At 44.6% G+C, this 20,346-nt stretch overlaps 1 protein-coding gene across 2 annotated transcripts in view; it reads left to right on the top strand.

Annotated features, from left to right (window-relative positions):
• The window catches only part of palld (palladin, cytoskeletal associated protein), a 373,397-nt gene that overhangs the window by 140,753 nt on the left and 212,298 nt on the right, over positions 1–20,346 (top strand). For both annotated transcript variants that reach the window (XM_041186090.1, XM_041186089.1), the window contains exons 3-4: positions 10,078–10,144; positions 19,345–19,474. In XM_041186090.1, the coding sequence (XP_041042024.1) occupies positions 10,113–10,144; positions 19,345–19,474 (162 nt within the window). In that variant the 5' untranslated portion in view covers positions 10,078–10,112. The remainder of the gene's footprint in view (positions 1–10,077; positions 10,145–19,344; positions 19,475–20,346) is intronic.

Below are 20,346 nucleotides of genomic sequence, written 5' to 3'. Positions count from 1 at the left end.
CTTACCCTCAGCTTCCCTGTTCTTTTTAAGCATCTGCTGCATTTGCACATTAAACTCATCACAGACAGTTAAGTCTGGAAATTAATGCAAGTGCCTTTTTAATGGTGAGCTAATAGCTATTCGGCGAACAGAACTACAGTATTGCTGAAAAAAGAGACATGTTGAAGTTTCTTGTCTTGCACTCATCTGGACCCTTCACAAGAATATCAGTATAAAGGGAAAACAACAATTTACACTGTACATGAAGAGAGTGCTGATTGGTTGTCTCTTTTTTTCAGCCATACTCAAGGTGTGCTAATTGGTAATAACTTCTAATCAACATTTTGTTACAATCCCCGAGAGAGAACTGTAAACCAAAATAATCAAATGATCAAAGTGACCCCCAAGGAAGAAATTACCCACATGATTACACTTTTTGTAACTTTTATTTTAACACAAATTAGAATCAATGGAAATTAAACATGAATTAATAGTCGGGTGCTTGAAATAAAAAGGTAAGTTGATTTTAAATAGTCAATACAACACAAATATATCTTACAGGGCCACAAGCAACTGCATCACTCCCCACACAAATATGGCACTACGTAGCTGTACTGTTCCACACTATGCTGTTCTTTATTCACGCAGTTAGGTGAGAAGTCCAGTCTAACAACAGCTTTTACCTTCAAGCTTCACAGATATGGTTATCATCAGGAAGGCACTTTTCTACAAACGCTCTCTTCCTCTGGTCAGGACAGAACTGATGGTGTAGCTTTCCAGAGTTCCTTTTCAACCAACCAATCAATGACACCCTGGTTCACGCTTTGGCCACTTCTGGGAAAATACCCAGCTTTTTTTTATTCATTCATGCTGTGTGGACATCGCCGGCTGGCCAGCGTTTATTGCCCATTTCTGATTGCCCTTGAGAAGGTAGTGGTGAGCTGCCTTCTTGAACTGTTATAGTCCATGTGTTGCAGGAACACCCACAGTGCTGTTAGGGAGGAACAGTGAAGGAATGGTGATGTCGTTCCAAGTCAGGATGGTGAGTGACTTGGAGGGGACTTGCAGGTAGTGGTGTTCCCGTGCATCTCCTGCCCTTGTCCTTCTATGTGATAGTTCTTTAGCGTGTCTAAGCTATTCACATTGCTTTCCAGGTTTTAGAAATATTTAGCCAGCTCGCACAGTACCTCAAAGATCTCTTGTCTCCTTTTCTGCCAATCAGAAAAACCGAGAGTGATTTGCTTCTTATCACAAGAACTGCCTATGTTTCCCTTTCTGTCTCCCGCTGCTTTTTCTTTGGGAATACATCTCTGCACTGGTCACCTTCACCCTCCAACCCCTCTGGTTGTAGCTCTCCTTTGTGTCTAGCCACACAGTTTCTGTCTTAACTTCTTGTTGGTACTGACCCAGATCAAGGGTCATCAGATCACATGGACCAGTATTTCTTATCATCCAAGAAAATTAAAATTGACCTTTTCACAAATTCTGAAAGTTCTTTTCAAGCATTCTTAAAAACAACTAAAAACAAGTTCCACTGAACTTTTTAAGAAGTTACAAATGGTGCAGCTTCTGTGTCAAAGGTCAGCACACTTCCTTATCCAGAAAGTGAACAATTTAAATGGTGGCGTCTCATTCCTTCAGGTTGTGAGTTGTTAGAATAGAATCATAGAAAGTTTATGGCACAGGAGGAGACCACTTGGCCCATCAGGTCTGTACTGGCTGAAAAACAAGCCTCCCAGCTTAATTGTTATTGGAGATTTTTAATGTATCAGATTTTAAGTTTATTTCTTTTTAATAACTCTCCTTATTGTTTCTCTTTTTCGCTCTTTAGTTCACTTCCTGCAATTGATTTTTTTCTGTAGTTCTCCTCCCTCCTCAGTCCTTCCCCTGTTTATTTCTCAATCCTTAAATCTCTTTCGTGTTGAGGATTCACAGTTGGTCTCACTATTGGCTGTGGTCCCAGATGCATCTTTGTCCTCGCTGTGCCATTGTAAACTTCCGCTTCCAGTAAGACATGCTGCAAAAAAGATTTTTGAGCCGGCGGGCGCCGGAGAACTCCCACTAACAGTGTATACCATGAGCTGCCTCTCTCCAGCAAGATCTGGATGATCAATCTTTAGCAAAGACTCAGTGAGGAACACTGTCATCTCTGATTAGTTAAAGGCTGCATGGTTTTTTTTTTCCTCTTTTTGTTGTGGAGCTGAAAGGAAATATAAACATTTCTGGGAACTATCGCATCAGCTGGTTTTAGCTTATCGTTAAGCTCGGAAACAAAAGGTCATGGACTCAAGTCCACTCCAGAGACTGAGCGCAGAAGCCATAAACTGAAGCGCCTCGACTGGGTGGACACTCAGAGTTTGTTCCCACTGGCTGGGGAATCTAAACGTGGGTGCACAGTCTCAGGAGAAGGTGGCAATCAGTTAGGACTGAGATGAGGAGAAACTTCGTCACTCAAAGGGTTGTGAACCTTTGGAATTCTCTACCCCAAAGGGTTGTGGTTGCTTGATAGGTGGGGATTTGGTTTCTTGGGGAATCAAGGGATATGGGGAAAGGACGGGAAAGTGGAGTTGAAGCCATGATTTCATTGAATGGTGGAACAGGCTCAGCGGGCCATGTGGTCTTCTACTGCTCCTATTTCTCATGTTCTTAAGCCAGGCTGACACTCCAGTGCAGTGCAAAAGGAATGCTGCACTGTTGGAGGTGCTGTTTTTAAAATGAGGCCCTGAATGCCCTCTCAAGTCAATGAAAAAGTCTCCTTGGCACTATTTCAAGGAAGATCAGGGGACCTCTCCCCGGTGACCTGATCAAAATTTGTGCTTCAAACAGCATCGCAAGAATTCAATTATCTGGTCATTATTGCTGATGGTGCTTACCATGTTTCCTATATTACAACAGTGACTGTGCTTCAAACATTGGCTAGAATTCATTGCAATTCATTGACTATAAATGCAAGACTTTGTCTTCTACTGTACAGGTGACCATATAGCAATGGCAGACCTGCAAGCTCCAGGGTAATGAATCAGTAAGCCTAAAAACACATCCACTTCCTCCTAGACATGACTATTGCTCTACTCCCTGATGATCGTCTCATGAATCCTGCGAGTTCCGGATCCCGTCTCCCTCCGCTGTTTCATTCAAGAAGCAGGCTCTGGGAATCACCAAGTGGGGGTATTCCTTGTCTAGGAATGGATCAGGAATTCTTGGTCCCAACACTGCTACCAGAGTGTCAAGTGTAGATTTGAGGCAGAATTGTCTAGAGTATAGCGTCAGGAAGAGTATGGGCAGAATTTTCTGCCTGTCGGGTGGGCGGGCCCAACCCAATCTCCGGTGGGCGGGGAGCCAATCCCCACCGGAGAAGCGAGCCCCGCCACCATTTTACATGGGGGGGCCAATTAAGGCCCGCCCAGTGTGACGTCTGGCAGGAAGCACCATGCACTCCCTGTGCAGGCAGGGGGATTCCCCAAAAGCGAGAGTGTGCTCTTTCACGCATGTGCATGAAAGAGTGCACATCTCCCTGAGGCTAAGTGCAGCCTCAGGGGGATCGCTGACACTTTTAAAAATATTAAAAATAGAAAAAAACAAATTCCCTAACGTGTCCCCCATCATGTGACAATGTCACATGAGATGGGACATGTTCATAATTTACATTATAGGTTTATTAAACTGTTTAAATCCCTATATGAAACCTCTTCCCGCTGGTGGATGAGGTTTCATGTTTTTTCTATTCCCCACCGGGGCTCCTGGCCGACCTGTCAACCTTAAGGTTGGACGGGCAGGTCCTTTAATTGTTTAAAAGATCCTGTCAATGGCCTCAATTGGCCATTGACAGATTGGCAGGCCCCGCAGCTGATTTGGGTGTGACCCCGCCTTCCTGAAAATTTAAATGGGGCGGGGTGACGTCGGCGGTTCATCCCGCGTCATTTTACATGTCGGCGAGCAGGCCCCGCCTCCTGCTTACTGACGGCAAAATTCTGCCCTATATGTCTCTGGGAAGAGACATGGGCAAAACATTAGACTAACCCTGGAGTGACCACCGCACCATCAAATCAGCCACAGGATCTGACTCTGTTGCAAAATTTTGCTGCCATTTTACAAGTGCTTGTTGAAAAAGGGCCCCTCCTGGAATTCCACCTGCATGGAAGACTCCTACAGGTCAGCCATGATCAGAATGAAAGAAAGTGGACTTTCATATAGAGCCTTTCACGACCTCAGCCCCAAAACTCTTCACAGCCTATTAAGTAATTTAGAAGTGTAGTCACTGTTATGGTGTAGGAAATCTAATTGGATGGATGGCACAAACAGGCTCGAGGGGCTGAATGGCCAGCTCCTGTCCCTGGGTTTCTGGGTTAGTAAAAGATGTTGAGGCCCTTGTGATCACTGACCTCTGCATGCGTGCTTGTGTATGAGCTGGTGACACTGAAGGTAGTACAGTAGAATGTTCCAGGAAATACTCAAACAGATGCCTCGATATTTATAGTCAACTGAAAGTGTATACAATGTTCAAGGCCAAAGATTCCACCACCCCCCCCTCAATGTTTTTTTTTTGTTGTTTGGGAGTTGGCAGAACTGGACAATGACGTCCTCCTTTCAACAGGCATTTCATTAAAAATGTACAAGCTGAGACCCTAGAGCCAGTCAAGGCCTGTAAAACCTAACCAGTGAGGGCTTGGTTGTGTAAGGTTTGTTTCCCTCCCCCTGAACAATTACAGAATCTTCCATGAATTTATTTCTTCAAAGGCTGCCTGAGGGGGGGATGGTATGGAACCTCAGGGGGGCTTCTGAACATTAAATCAAATCACCCTTTCAGTAAATTGGCGCATATTTCAAGCTGCAGATGTCAGAATCATTTATAGCACATTAGGTCCATGCCAGCTCTCCACAGAGTAATCCAGTCAGTCCCACCTCCTTCCCTCAATCCCCGTAGCCTCTGCAGGTTTACTTCCTTCAAGTGCCTATCCAATTTCCTTTTGAAATCAATGATTATTTCTGCTTCCACCGCCCTCATGGGCAGCGAGTTCCAGGTCATTCCCATTCACTGTGTAAGAAAAACTTTCCTCCTCACATTTTTACACCCCCTACTCCCTGCACAAAACCTTAAATCTCTGTCCCCTGTTCCTTGTACCATCAGCTAACAAAAACAGATTTTCCTTGTCTACCTTCTGTTAACAGTTTTGATTTAGGATTGCTCCAGCATTGAAGCAACAGCTCTTTCCAAAGCACTCTGTCTCTCTTCAGGCACCATGCCCTATGAGGATGTTGGTGACTATTGACTTCCCAAGTTGGTCTATGATTACTTAACAAAGTGCTACAGTGGTTTTCAGCTGCCTTCTGCAGGTTCTGGTTGACCAGAAGACTCTCCCACTCTTACAGTCTGCCATCAGATGTATTGGAAGTGTTTGCAGGTTGATAATCAACCTGTTTAGCTACATTACAAATGCACCATCCATGGCCATCAAGTCTTGGAGTGGGCTTGAACCTGGATCTTCTGGCTCAGAGGTAGGGACACCACCCACTGCACCACAAGCCACCTCATTCCAAAACACTAGACAGGCAAATTACACGCAACAATATAGCACCGTTCGTGGCCACGTTATGACACTTTCCCACCAATGAGGTATTTTTGAAGTGCAGTCACTATTGGCACGTGATGATGATCAAATACGAGCATTCAAGACGTAAGGACACAGATGGATGTTATGTGTGTCATGCATGGCCAAGCGGACAAACGAGTGGGCACTGGAGACGCCTGGTATTAAGAGGAACTTGTTTGAAGGAAGCAAATATTTTGGACGTGTGGTGCGAACAGGATAGGAGTGTTCAGAAAATGGGGTAACGCAAGGCAAAACATCTGGAAAAAGTGCACAAGGAAGACCCAAGATGGATGATGTCAGAATGTGGACTAGCTTCTCTCAGGTAGTGAGAGCAGTGGAGAATCGAAACCAGTGGAGAAAGGTTGTTTATAGTGCGGCCGACGCTTGGAGCAAGGACAGATGAAAGACAAGGCAAGACAGTCACTGTTGGAGTGTAGGAAATGTGGCAGCCAATCTGTACACCACAAGGCCAGCATTTAATTAGTACCTCAAACCCAAATCTTTCTTCAAGCTTTTGGCCACCTGCCCTAATTTCTCCTTAAGTGGCTCAGTATCACCTTGGATGTTTCACTGTGTTAAAGGTGCTATGTAAATGATGGCTTCTGTTGCGGCTTTTTTAAATTCATTCTTTGGATATAGGTGTCACTGGCAAGACCAGCGTTTATTGCCCTTCCCGAATTGACCAAAGCTGCTTTCTTGAACCATTACGTACCCCCCACAGTGCTGTTAGGGAGAGAGTTCCAGGATTTTGATGCAGCAACAGTGAAGGAACAGCAATATAGTTCCAAGTCAGGAGTGGAACTTGCAGGTGGTGCTATTGTGCAGTCATCAGCAAGCATCCCCACTTCTGACCATATGATGGATGGAAGGTCATTGATGAAGCAGCTGAAGATGGTTGGGCCAAGGACACTACCCTGAGGAACTTCTGCAACAATATCCTGGGGCTGAGATGACTGACCTCCAACAACCACAATCATCTTCCTTTGTGCTAGGTATGACTCCAACTAGGGGAGAATTTTCCCCCTGATTCCCATTGACTTCAATTTTCCCCCCAAGTGGCTCTTTGTGCCACATTTGGTCAAATGGTGCCTTGATATTAAGGGTAATCACTCGCTCCTCAGCTCTGGAATTCAGCTCTTAGGTCCTTGTTTGGATAGAGGCTGTGCTGATGACTGGAGCCAAGATGCCCTGGCGGAACCCAAACTGAGCAGCAGTGAGCAGGTTATTGCTGAGTTAAGTGCTGCTTGACAGCACAGTCCAAAACACTTTCCATCACTTTGCTGATGATTGAAAGTAGACTGATGGGGCAGTAATTGTCTGGGTTGGATTGTTCCTCCTTTTTTGTAGACTGTGTTCAATTATGCTGGGGCTCCTCGATGCCTCACTCGGTCAAATGCTGCCTTGATATTAAGGGTAATTACTCTCACCTCATCTGTGGTAAGATGTTCCAAAGCACTTCACAGGAATGTAATCAAATAAGAACTGACACCCAACCACATAAGGACAGGTGACCAAAGAATAAAGAGGTAGATTTCAGCGAATGTCTTAAAGTTAGAGAGGCTTAGAGAGAGAATCCAAGAGCTTACAAGCTAAGACTGGAATCTGCCATTATCAACATGGTCATCTTAATAATCCCAATATATGAATAATTCATTAAAAAGTCTCTTTTTTTAAATTCTTTCACGGGATGTGGGTGTCACTGGTTAGGCCAGCACTTGCTGCCCATCCCTAATTGCCCTTAAGGATCTATTACACTTTACTGAAATGCCAGGACCAACACAGGGTATTTCCATTCAATAATACAAACTAAGAATTCAAGACCAGTAAAGTCCATTTCCACTCATCTGGCCATGCCTCAGAGATCAAATACTTAGTTCACAGGATCGATCCCTAACCTTTGTCTTCACACTGATTTACACTCAGGGTGTTTTGTTAGCTTAGCAGAAATGTTTTGTTTGCCTTTCTCAAGCTTGGCAGGAGTTAGTGTCACGATCGTGTTACTCTTTATAATACAGGCCTCGTCCATGCTAATCATGACTATACTTCCACACCTCATTGACTGTAAAAGACTTCAGGACGTTGTGGCATTGCATAAACGCAAGTTCTTTCTTTCATTTCAGGTCAACTGTAATGCCGGGGTGGAGCTTACGCATGGATTGTCTGCTCTGCAGTTGCAGGGTTAAGACTTGCAGTCTGCCACACCCTGGGGTCCTTGCTGAAGTCAGTACCCACAGACCTGTTTAACATCAGGTGCATTGAGTTAGAGTGTTTAACCGATGCATCCTGCTCCCTGAATCAGCTCAGCCCAAATTGCAACAGGATTTTAAGTTTCCTTGGCCAAATGAACTAAAGTGGTCTCTGCTGGATGTGTGCAATCCTGTGATGATGTTAGTGAAAGGGAATGTCCAGCCCCCCTGCTCCTCTCGTTGTTCTCCAGGCTACACAATAGCCTTCCGCTCTGCTGACACTGAGGCTTGTCTTTGTCCTCCTGCTTGGCCAATTGCTCGTTCAGCTGGTTATCACCGTGGGCACTGTAAGGAGCAGAGTGTTTGGCCGTGTTTCACACTACATGGGCAGTACCCGAAATTGAGGGGGTGGGTTGGGTTTTGAGGGGGGGTGGTGGGGTTTGGTGGGGGGGGGGGGGGGGGGGGGGGGGGGGTGGGGGGGGGGGGGGAGGTGGGTAGGGGGGAGTGGTAGTTGTGGGAGTTGATTCCTGTGTTTCATGATAATTTAACAAGATATACCAGTTCAATGAAGCATTTCACACACCTTTTAATACAGTCAAACATCCCAAGACTATCAAACCAAATTTAACACCAAGTCAAAGAAGGAGACACTTGGACAGACATCCAGAGGTTTTGTCAAAGGATTGATTTTAAGGGGCATCTTAAAGGAGGAGAGAGATGTAGAGAGGTAGAGGTGGAAGAAGTTCAGGGAGGGCATTCCAGAGTTTAGGGTCTTGGTAATGGAAAGCACGGCCAGCAAATCATGGAGTGATGGAAATCAGGAATGTTCCAGTGGTCAGAATTAGAAGAGCACAGAGATCTCCGAAGGTTGAAGGGCAGGATTAGATTACGAAGATGTGAAGTTTCACACACTCAAGACCAAGCAGTGCCCTGGAGCGAGTCTGCAGCTCACATTCCAAACTGTCATAGGAACATGGGAGCAGGAGTAGACCATCTGGCCCTTTGAACCTGTTAGTGGCCCAGGAACCCAAGACTGGTGTGATGAGGCTGGCATTTATTGCCCATCCCTAGTTGCCCTCAAGAAGATGGCGATAGGTCATCATCTTGAGTCACTGCTAGTATTGATCCAACTGACTAGGCCACTCAGAGAGCAGTTAAAGGTCACGCAGGTGGCCATGACCAATTGCTTAGATAAAAGCAAAATACTGCGGGTGCTGGAAATCTGAAACAAAAACAGAAAATGCTGGAAAAACACAGCAGGTCTGACAGCATCTGTGGAGAGAGAAACAGAGTTAATGTTTCAAGTCCGTATGACGGACTCGAAACATTAATTTTGTTTCTGTCTCCACTGATGCTGTCAGACTTGCTGAGTTTATCCAGCATTTTCTGTTTTTGTTCCATGGCCAATTGCTGTTGTTTAGTCCAGCTGGTAACTGTCTTCTGATGTTTTTTTGTTTGCTATGAGGCAATGTGTTCTCTTATTTTAAAATCTCTGAGTTAACCTCCTGTTGTGAGTAATTTGCTGGCCTGGAGCAATCGGGTATGTCATTGAAATTACCTCCCCTCCTGCTCTTCACCGACTGCATGAAGAAACTATTTTAGGCGCTTCATTGCAATCATCAAAGTGCAGTCCAAATTGAGAAGAGCTCCCACCATGTACACTTGCTTTTAGATGTTGGATTTGTGGCTACATAAGCTTTCGGTTCACTAATTAGAAAAATGACTGCACAAACAAGTTTAGACTGACATTTCTGGCAAGTATCTTCCTTGACCAAGATCTTATGAAATAGATTCTATTAGGTTTTAAAGGTCATCGCTGTTGAATTGACCAATTAATCTTGGTCTCTAAGTCCAATTATACTTATAGCATAGGACAAATAAGAAGTAACAATAGACTGTCCTGCGAATCATGGACTGCAGTTGAGCTGTTTCTCATTAGTTAGCATTTGCCCAGCTTTGTGTAGAAGAATTAATCTGGAAGCATTAGGATGAAGGAATTATTTACTGCTTTTCCCCCATTGTTCATCCCAGCAGCAGGCAAACCTCCCTCCTGTTATCTGACAGCTGGAAAAGCCCAGCGGCTGTGTGTGTGCCAATGATGTTAGAGGTGTGCCACACTATTATACGTCTATACAACAGCTCTGTAATTGGATTGAATTTCTCACACGCATAGACTGGTTATTACAAGCAGCGCTTGACTTGTATGGCCAGATGCCAAGGCTGAGGCTAGGACAAATCAACAGTGCAAACTCTCATCCTCATTCATAATTCAAGAAAAGTTGAACGCCCTTCTAATTCTGCTCTTCTTCCCTATTCCCTAGGGGCTTCTTCCACGGACTCGGAGGGCGAGAGAGAAATGTTTAAGTCACATGCCGGAACCATGCCTCCGTAAGTGTGCAACACTCTAACAGGGAATGTGCATGAACCCAATGTTAAATGTGTATGAGTCTAACAGTGATTAGAAGATCAGATTGTAAATGGGCATCTGTCGTTCGGCCTCAGATACCAAAGCATGTTCTGATGGTGTAACATGCAACATCAACACTCTTTGTACGGGAGCAATTTGTGGTATTATTCCACTTAGTGTAGACAAAGGGTACTTGATGCCAGGTACTGACTTGCGAGGTAATGAAGCCGGTTGTGGTAACTGTACTCACCACTGTAGTCATGACTTAACTCTTGAGCTGACTTGCAATGCGACTGATCCTGCTTGACTTTGGCAGCATATATTTGTCCGATTTTGAAGTAAAACTCACACGTTTCCCAACTGCTTTGAATTTAACATGACAAACAAATGCTTGGCTGAGGTTCTGTACCTCATATACGTGTGTATAATGGAGTTTATTGTAGATAACCAGTGGAATTAATGGATGGAGGTCCCAGCAAATTTTTCTAGGGATGATTATGTTTGTGAGTCTCTTGGTATATGGGCCCATTCAGGATGAGCAACAAATGCTGGGCCTTGCCAACAACACTCACATTGCATGAAAGGAATGAAAAATATAATTTATTTACACAATTTTTCTGACCTGTGTTAAGGGAACGGGCTCTTAATTGGCAGGACTGAGTTGTTGTCTACGGAAGATCCTAATATACGAGGTAGGAGGTGGGGATCATAGCAGTAGGAACCCCTGCAGATAAATCTTTAGCTTTACGCTTATCAGCCCATACAGGGTTTATATTCAGCAGCTGTAAGTGGGCACTTCACCAGGTTGAAACGTTTGTTGTGTTCTGCATTTCCTATCCAAGATCTTGGAGAAGGTGCAGAGGAGAATTAGCAAGACAATACTAGGGTTGAAGGACTTCAATTATGCAGAGAGACTAGAGATATTGCAATCGTCCTCCTTCTAGCAGAGATCTAATAGAGGTGTTCAAAATCCACAGTGGCTTCTTAAAGAGTAAATAAGGAGAAACTATTTTCACTGTGCTGGTAACTGGAGCACACAGATTTAAGGTAATTAGTAAATTAAAAAATCAGAGGGGAGATGAGGAGAATGTTTTTAAGAGGTTATGATCTGGAACGTGCTGCCTGAAAGGGCAGTGGAATCAGATTCAAAATTAACTTTCAAAAGGGAGTTGGATAAATATTTGAAAAGGGAAGAGTTACAGAGCAATGGGGAAAGAGCAGGGGGAGTGGAACTAATTGGATAGCTCTTTCAAAGAGACAGCTCAGGGCTCAATGGGGTGAATGGCCTCCCCCTGTGCTATTCTATGAAGTGATATTCTTAGCAGTCACATCAACATCTGTTTAACGGTAGGTTCACACTGAACAAGAATTAGGGTGAGTTAGAACTGTTGAACTGCTACTCGACTGGTGAATTGCATCCTGGTATCGAACAATGCAGGGAGCTTCACTTTCTTCTAGTAGAGTTGCAAAATAGTAAAATAGTTGCATGACAGCTCTCTGTGTGTTGTATTGGCGGAGATCATGTTACTGAGTTGTCCGTCAGCCTGTTGCTTTTTAACAAGTGGCTATAGAATTTGTCAATGGCCCACCAACTTCAGGAAAGGGTTCACCAGCTGTTGTATACGTTTCCTGTGTGCCAGAAGGTGTGAAATGGAGGCCGGCCACTTGTTTCCATGTAGCTGAAAAAGGAATGTGTCCAAGTTGCTCTCTTGGTAGAATCGGCCTAGCTGCAGCGTTGCCTTTTTCACAGCTGGGTACCGAATTTAGAGCACAGGAGAAGAATGTGGTGTTTACTGTCATTTTTTAAAAAAAATTAAAAGAATAGCAAAATCAGTGAAAACCAGAACTAGTTTCCTCCCCTTCAATCTTTTGCAATCCTTGTGACCATGTGCAAACCATCCTGTCACAGACTGTACAACAACAACTTTCATTCATATAACGCCTTCAATGTAAGTAATGCATTCAAAAGCAATTTAGCTATTTGATAACAATCTGTCTCAATTGCAACATATAAGACGGGATTGAAGTGCACTCGAAGAGGAAGTGAAAGGAGATGGGAAAAGGGCAGAGAAATGGGATTTAAGTAATTAGCTCTACTGAGCGGGAAAAAAAAACACCATAGTTATACCTTCTGCAGAAGTTTGATTTAAGTCCTGGGGAGAGATTCCTCAAAAATTAACACTTGGGAATAACTAATAGTATGGGACTGGATTGTCCTGACCCAACCCAGGGCAAACAGTGTTGAGTGGGCGGAAATGGAGTCGTGCAACTCCCGCACGGGGGAGTGCAACACTCCCATTCCCATTGCCAGCGGGAATGGTGACAGGTCACGGCCTTACACACAGCATTCCCAGCGTTGCTGACTCTTTTGTGGAGGCAGGCATTATAGAACCACTGCAATTTTCATTGAATCGAGTCAGCTTCTGAAGCTCACACGGTTCACGACAGCTCAGAGGCCTCATGAACCATGGGGGATCCCTAGCCTGGATTTGGGAACTTTTTGATGGGTAAGTTAAAAAGCGTTGATAACTTCATAAGTCACAATGTAATGCTTGATGCTCTACGGTTAACTATGATTTTAATACAGTGATTAATGCTAGGCCTTTGTTCTTGGAAGGTAAGGGACTATTAAATTGACCAGCATTGTGAAAGTAGAAAAGTGTTCAGTTGCATTAGGGGACATTATCCAATCCTTTATCTAATGGATAAAGTCCTCCTCTGAATTGATCAGCATTGATATCCAGATTTGACTGTGTCATTTTTAATCCAATCTTTTCAATGAATGACAGCTCAAAAATCTGTTCCCCTGCCTGTATGCTTGAACAAGTGGCTGAGCTTTTACAAAGACTTCAACAGTTTTACTGTATTTAGCTCTAGAGGTTTTGTTTGTATAACTGTGCAATGGAATCCCATTACGAATCCATGGCTGAGCTTCAAACCTCACTGACGAATTCAGTTCAGCAGGGTTTCTTTTGAAATACATGTCAAGGGGCTGTGGGTTTATTTAACTTGACAGTTTTATGACCACTTAATAGGATAATGGTTTTTGAAGTGGTTTTTATAGTCATGGAATCATAGGCCAGGATATTTTGGATCATGGAGTTTCCCGTTCCACCCACCGAGGAGCCAACAGCAAAGACATTCCCACTCATTCTGGCAGCCCTGCAGCCATTTCACACTCCAAAGAGCATTAATTGCCTGAAGGTGAGACTTCTGCCCCTCAGTCAGGAGGAAGCCTGCCTCAGAGAGCTTCCAGCCAATCCAATTGGCCGGTAGATCTCTACCCCTTGCAGCACCAGAAGCAGCAGTGGACAGGACTGGGACTACAAGCAGGCCTTGGAGTAGGCTTCTGGCAGTTCAGGACCACGTAGTGTTTGGAGGTTTCAGGCCGGGGAGGGGAGGTGACAGAGAGCGCTGGGGTGTCGGTGGAGAGGCTGGCGGATGTTGTGGTGAGGGAGCCCCTGCAGGGGTCAGGCCTTTTGGTCGGGGCGGGGGGCCCATTGTTAAACGGAGGCTGCTGAGGGAGATGCAGAGCTTTCCCGCCCAAAGCCTGGTCAGGGTTCAATTTCGGGCTTCCCGCCTTCCCCTGAACTCCTCCCCCCCGGCCTGGAAATGAGGCTGGGCGGGAAACAGCCGGGAAGAGGTTAATAATTGGCCACTTGAGGGCCTCAATTGATGCAAGGGTGGGTGGGCCGTCCTGGACCTTGCCTGTCCCAGCATAGAATTGCAGAGAGGTTGGGGCGGGCGGGAACCCAGTGGGAAGGCCGTCCGAAAAATTTTACCATCATCCTCCTGCCTGCAAACTTGCCAGAGGGGGAACATAAAATTCTGCACACGGAGCAGTTACAGCGCAGAAGGAGGCCAGTTGGCCCTTCATGTCTATGCTGGCCCACTGGATGAGCAATTCCACTCCCCTGCCTTCTCCCCGTAACCTTGCACCTTCTTCCTGTTCAGACAATAGTCCTATTCCCTCTTGAAAGCCTCGATTGACTCTGCCTCCACCGCATTCTCGGGCGGTGCATTCTGGATCCAAACTACTCGCTGTTTGAAAAGTTTGTCCTCATGTCTCCATTGCTTCTTTTGCCAACTACCTTAAATCGGTCCCCTCTGGTTCTCGATCCTTCCACCAATGTGAACAGTGTCTCCCTATTTACTCTGGCCAGACCTCTCGTGATTTTAACACCTCTATCAAATCTCCTCTCAACCTCCACTTCTTCAACGGGCCCAACTTCTCCAATCTTTCTATCTAACCAGTGTTTTATACAGGTTTAACGTACCTTCCTTGCTTTTGTACGATATTCTCCTAATGATAAAGCCTGGGATAGTGTATGCTTTATTAACCTCCCTCTCAAGCTGACTTGCAACTTTCAATGATATATGCACATATACACCCAGATTCCTCTGCTCCTGCACCCCCTTCAGAATTGTAGCCTTTATTTTATTTTGCCTTGGAATCACAGAATCACAGAATTTTGACAGCACAGAAGGAGGCCATTCACTCCGTCATGTCTGCACCAGCTCTCCGAATGAGCTATTCAGTCACTGCAATTCCCCACCTTCTCCCCGTAACCCTGCATGTTCTTCCTTTTCAGATAACAGTCTAATTCCCTCTTGAATGCCTGGCCTGAACCTGCCTCCACCACACTCTCAGGCAGTGCATTCCAGACCCGAGCCACTCGCTGTGTGAAAAAGTTGGCTTTCACATCACTTTTGCTTCTTTTGTCAATTACTTTAAATCTGTGCACTCTCGTTCACAATCCTTTCATGAGTGGGAACAGCTTTTCCCCAACTGCTCTGACCAGACCCGTCATGATTTTGAATACTTCTATCAAATCTCCTCTCAACCTTCTCTTCTCCAAGGAAAATGGTCCCAACTTCTCCAATCTATCTTCATACCTGAAGATCCTCATCCCTGGAACCATTCTTTTGAATCTGTTCTGCACTTTCTCCAACGCCTTCACATCCTCCTGCAGTGTGGCACTCAGAACAGGATGCAATCCTCCAGAAAGATGGTTGTGGTTGTTGGAGGTCAATCACCTCAGTTCCAGGACATCACTGCAGGAGTTCCTCAGGGTAGTGTCCTCAGCCCAACCATCTTCAGCTGCTTCATCAATTACTTTTCTTCCATCATCAGGTCAGAAGTGGGGATGTTCGCTGATGATTGCACAATGTGCAGCACCATTTGCGGCTCCTCACATTCTGAAGCAGTCTGTGCTCAAATGCAGAAAGACCTGGACAATATCCAGGCTTGGGCTGACAAGTGGCAAGTAACATTCGTGCCACATATGTGTCAGGCAATGACCATCTCCAACAAGAGAGAATCTAACCATCGCCCCTTGACAATCAATGGCATTAACATCACTGAATCCCCCACTTTCAACATCCTGGGGGTTACCATTGACCAGAAACTGAACTGGGCTAGCCATATAAATACTGTGGCTACAAGACCAGGCCAAAGGAAAGGAATCCTGCAGCAAGTAACTCATCTCCTGACTCCCCAAAGCCTATCCACCATCTACAAATCACAAGTCAGGAATGTGATGGAATACTCCCCACTTGCCTGGATGAGTGCAGCTCCAACAACACTCAAGGAGCTCAACACCATCCAGGACAAAGCAGCCCGCTTGATTGGCACCACATCCACAAACACGCACTCCCTCCACCACCATAACACAGTGGTATCTACATGATGCACTGCAGGAATTCGCCAAGCCTCCTCATACAGCATGTACCAAACCCACGGCCGCTGCCATCTCGAAGGATAAGGGCAGCAGGCACATGGGAACACCACCACCTGGAAGTTCACCTCCAAGCCACTCAATATCCTGACTTGGAAATATATCGCCATTCCTTCATTGTGACTGAGTCAATATTCTGGAACTCCCTCCCTAACAGCACTGTGGGTGTACCTACGCCACATGGACTGCAGCGGTTCAAGAAGGCAGCTCATCACCACCTTCTCAAGGGCAACTTGGGATGGGCAATAAATGTTGGCCCAGCCAGCGAAGCCCACATCCCGTGAATAATTTTTTTTTAAATTAAGGCTGAACTCTGTGCCCCTATTAATAAAGGCTGGGATACTCTATGCTTTATTAACTGCTCTCTCAACCTGTCCTGCCCCCTTCAATGACTTATGCACATATACACCCAGATCCCTGGCATGGAGGGTATTGCATGGAGCAATGCCATGCAATGGTAGGTTAAGGTGGCTCACAGACTCCCAGGCTGTAAGTGCTTTCTGCGGCCAAAGGGGAGTCCGTGTTCCACGTTTATGTAGAGTCTCTTTTATGTTATTTGATGGGGCTGTTCTGCAACTTCTGGTTACACTTCAGCCCCATTCTCCTGATCTTTGATCACCCAGTACGCAGGGGAAGCCTGCTCCTGAGCTTGGCCAAGGTTCCCATGAACAGGTCCAGGCAGCGGGCATTCGAGGGGGGTCGTCTGACCCAACTGTCTGCCCCTCTACTGCGGCTATGTTTGCAGCTGGGTAGCCCTGGAGAGGGAACACGCAGTATCTGCCGGTACGCTAGAGACCTTCTGCGACCAATGGGCACTTTGGGCGCTGGAGTCCATCATCGGTAATGATATTGGTTAAGTTTCCTTTCACATTTTTCTTTTAGTTACAGTGCCCCACCAGGGACTGTCACCCCATCTCATTTATTGGTTTTAGTTTAATTTATTGATTTTTGTTTTGTTTTACTTAAAAAGAGTACACCCAGGTCCTTTTGTTCCTGCACTTTCTTTAGAAATGTATCCTTAACTTTATATTGTCTCTCCATGTTCTTCCTACCAAAATTAATCACCTCACATTTCTCCACATTGAACTTCATCAGCCACCTGTCTACCTATTCCACCAACTTGTCTTTATCCTCCCCATAGTTCACAATGCTTCCAAGTTTTGTATGATCCACAAACTTTGAAATTGTGCCCTGTACACCAAGGTCTAGGTCATTAATATATATTTGGAAAAACAAAGGTCCTAACACTGTCCTCTGGCACTACCCTTGAGTCTAAGGAAGATTGGCAAACTATGGCCAGTGCCTCCGCAATTTCCACTCTCACTTCCCTCAGTGTCCTTGGATATACCTTATCAACTTTAAGTACAGGCAGCTTATCCAATACCTCCTCCTTAGCCATTTTAAACCTTTAAAGTGCCTGAACTACCTCCTCATTCATCATGATCTGGGCAGCATCTTCTTCCTTGGTAAAGACAGCTGCAAAGTATTCATTTAATACCTCAGCCATGCCCCTGCCTCCATGCTTAAATCCCGTTTTTTATCCATAATTGTCCCCACTCCTCTTCTTATTACCTTTTTGCTATTTATATGCTGATAGGAGACTTCTGGATTCCCCTTTGTTAGCTGCCAGTCTCTTCTCATATGCTCTCTTTGCTTTTCTTATTTGCTTTTTCAATTCCAACCTGAACCTTTCAAATTTGACCTGAATCTCAATTGTATTATCCACCTGACTTCTGTCACAAGCACATTTTTTTCTGATTCATCTTAACTTCTATCCGTTTTGTCAACCAGGGAGCTCTAGATTTGTTTTCCCTACTTTTCCCCTTTGTGGGAATATAGCTTGACTGTACTTGAACTATATCTTCTTTAAAGGCAGCCCATTTCTCAAGGGGCCGTATGATGTACTCCTCATCCTCTTCCTTATGTTCTTAATATCTACCTCTTTGACCAAGCTTTTGATCATCTGGCCTAATACCTCTAGCATCTTATCAAAGTTTATTTGCTGTGAGATGCCTTGAAGCACTTTACTACATTAAAGGTGCTATATAAATACAAATTGTTGCAGTTTTTCTAGTCAAGTGCATTCCAGTAGGTTGATAATGGGTTGGCCAAATTAACACAAGTCCTCCAAGACAGGTTCATGGGAACACACAAAATAAGAGCAGGACTAGACCATTTGGCCCCTCAAGCCTGCTCCACCATTCAATTAGATCCTATGCCTCAATGCCATTCTCCCACACTAGCCCCATATCCCTTGATATCTTTAATATCTAGAAATCTATCGATCTCAGCCTTGAATATCTTCAGTGACTGAGCTTCCACAGGCCTCTGGGGTGGGGAATTCTGCAGATTCTCCACCCTCTGACTGAAGAAATTCCTCCTCATCTCAGTCCTAAATGGCCTACCCCTTATTCTGAGATTGTGTCCCCTGGGTCTAGGCACACCCCAGCCAGGGGAAACATCTTTCCTGCATCTACCCTGTCAAACCTATGAAAGAATTTTGTATTAAAGACAGAAAATGCAGGAAAAACTCAGGTCCAGCAGCATCTGTGGAGAGAGAAGCAGAGTTAATGTTTCACATCCGTTTTTGAACTTTGCACTCCAAAAGATTTTGTTTGTTTGAATGAGATCACATCTCATTCTTTGAAGCTCTAGAGGATACAGGCCCAGTCTCCTCAATCTCTCCTCATATGACAATCCCGCCATCCCAGTCATCAGTCTGCTGGACCACCCTGTATTCTCTCTATACGAAGGTTATTCTTCCTTAGGTAAGGGGATTACTTCATACTGTACGCGTATTTTCTGGTTGTTCCAGTGTGACTAAGCTTAGAGGTCTCCTCTTGGACCATAGGCAATGACTATCGGAACTTCCCCTATAAAAAGCAAACTTGTACATGGTCCCAATGAATAATTGATCTAATGAAAGTATTCCATTAATTTACATTAAAATCCATCTGGCGTTAATTTAGCTCATCTGTTCAATTGGTCTCTCTCATTATTACATCACAAAGCTTGGTGTCAAAAATAGACAGCACTACCAAATATAGAAAACACTGCCACATGGAGTTAAAGAGGTTAGTAGTATAAATGGATTTAAGGGAAGCTAGGTAAATACTTGAGGGTGAAAGGAAAAGAGGAAAATATACATGATGTTCAATGAAAAGGGGTGGGAGAAGTCACATGTAGGACATAAACATTGGCATTGGCTAGTTGAGTTGGCTGGCCTATTTCTGTGCTGTGGACCCTGTCATTCTATGTAATAACAAATAGGAACAGGAGTAGGTCACTCAGCTCCTTGAGCCTGTTTTTGCCATTTACTTAGGTCATGGCTGAGCTGTTTTTTGCCTCCATCTAGTTCTTGATCCATCTGACATGTTACGTTTGTTAATGAAATTGTTTGCAATTTTTTTAAACTTCCCTTTTTTTCTCTTCCTAAACACAAGGCCCCAGAAGAAGACTACTTCGGTGTCCCTGACAATAGGATCGCATCACTCAAAGGGGGCAGCAGGTGCCAGTGAAGTGCAGCAGGTCCGCTCTACGCTGGTTCAATCCATCTCCATCCCAGCCCCACAGGTACAGTCAACAATATACCAAATAGCATTCAGTGAGGGCAGCTTTTGCATGTGTCTGCTTTGATGATGATTGACTGGTATATGTTTTTCACCAGCATGCAAAAATTATCTTCATATATATATATATATATATATATATATAAAAATGAATACATATGAATGTATATATATAATATATATATGTGTGTGTGTGTGTCTGTGTATGTGTGTCAGCTGTGGCACAGTGGTTGCTACAGTGATTTAAGCACTTAATCTAGACTGACACTGAGGCGGGAATACGGTCCCAAATCAAGAAGAGCTGGGGAGTTCTCCCCGGTGTCCTAGCCAATATTTATCCCTCAAGCAACATCACAAAAAACATTATGTGGACATTCATCACATTGCTTTTTATGAAATCTCCCTGTGTAGATTGGCTGCCACATTTTCTACCTTATAGCAGTGGCTATGCTTCAGCGGTTCTGTATTGGTTACAAAACACTTTGAGGCAGCCTGGGGTTGTGGGAAACACTATATAAATGTAAGTCTGCCTTATCTATAAGTTACACACATACTTACAGTCATAGTTATGGCTGTATACAGCAATGTATCCATGAATGCCTCAGTAGGAGGCTCAAAACACAACACAGTCGCCCAAACCAAAGTTTTTATGCTCATCTTGTTCCTTCGACTGTCCCACTGCTTCATGTCCAGACCAAAGAAATTGATCAACTGTATCAGGACCTGGGGCAGACCATTTACTGGTCGACAGGTTACAGGGAAAAGGCAGGAAGGAGATTGGCACTAAGTTAAAATACTCAGAGAACCAGTGCAGACATGATGGGCCAAATGACCTCCTTCTACATCATAACAATTCTGTGATTCTGTATTGAAGAG

This window comes from Carcharodon carcharias, chromosome 4, assembly GCF_017639515.1.
Source record: "Carcharodon carcharias isolate sCarCar2 chromosome 4, sCarCar2.pri, whole genome shotgun sequence".
NCBI classification, from domain to species: domain Eukaryota; kingdom Metazoa; phylum Chordata; class Chondrichthyes; order Lamniformes; family Lamnidae; genus Carcharodon; species Carcharodon carcharias.
The sequence above is the reverse complement of the archived record's forward strand: the minus strand, read 5'-3'. Positions and strand labels throughout refer to the sequence as shown.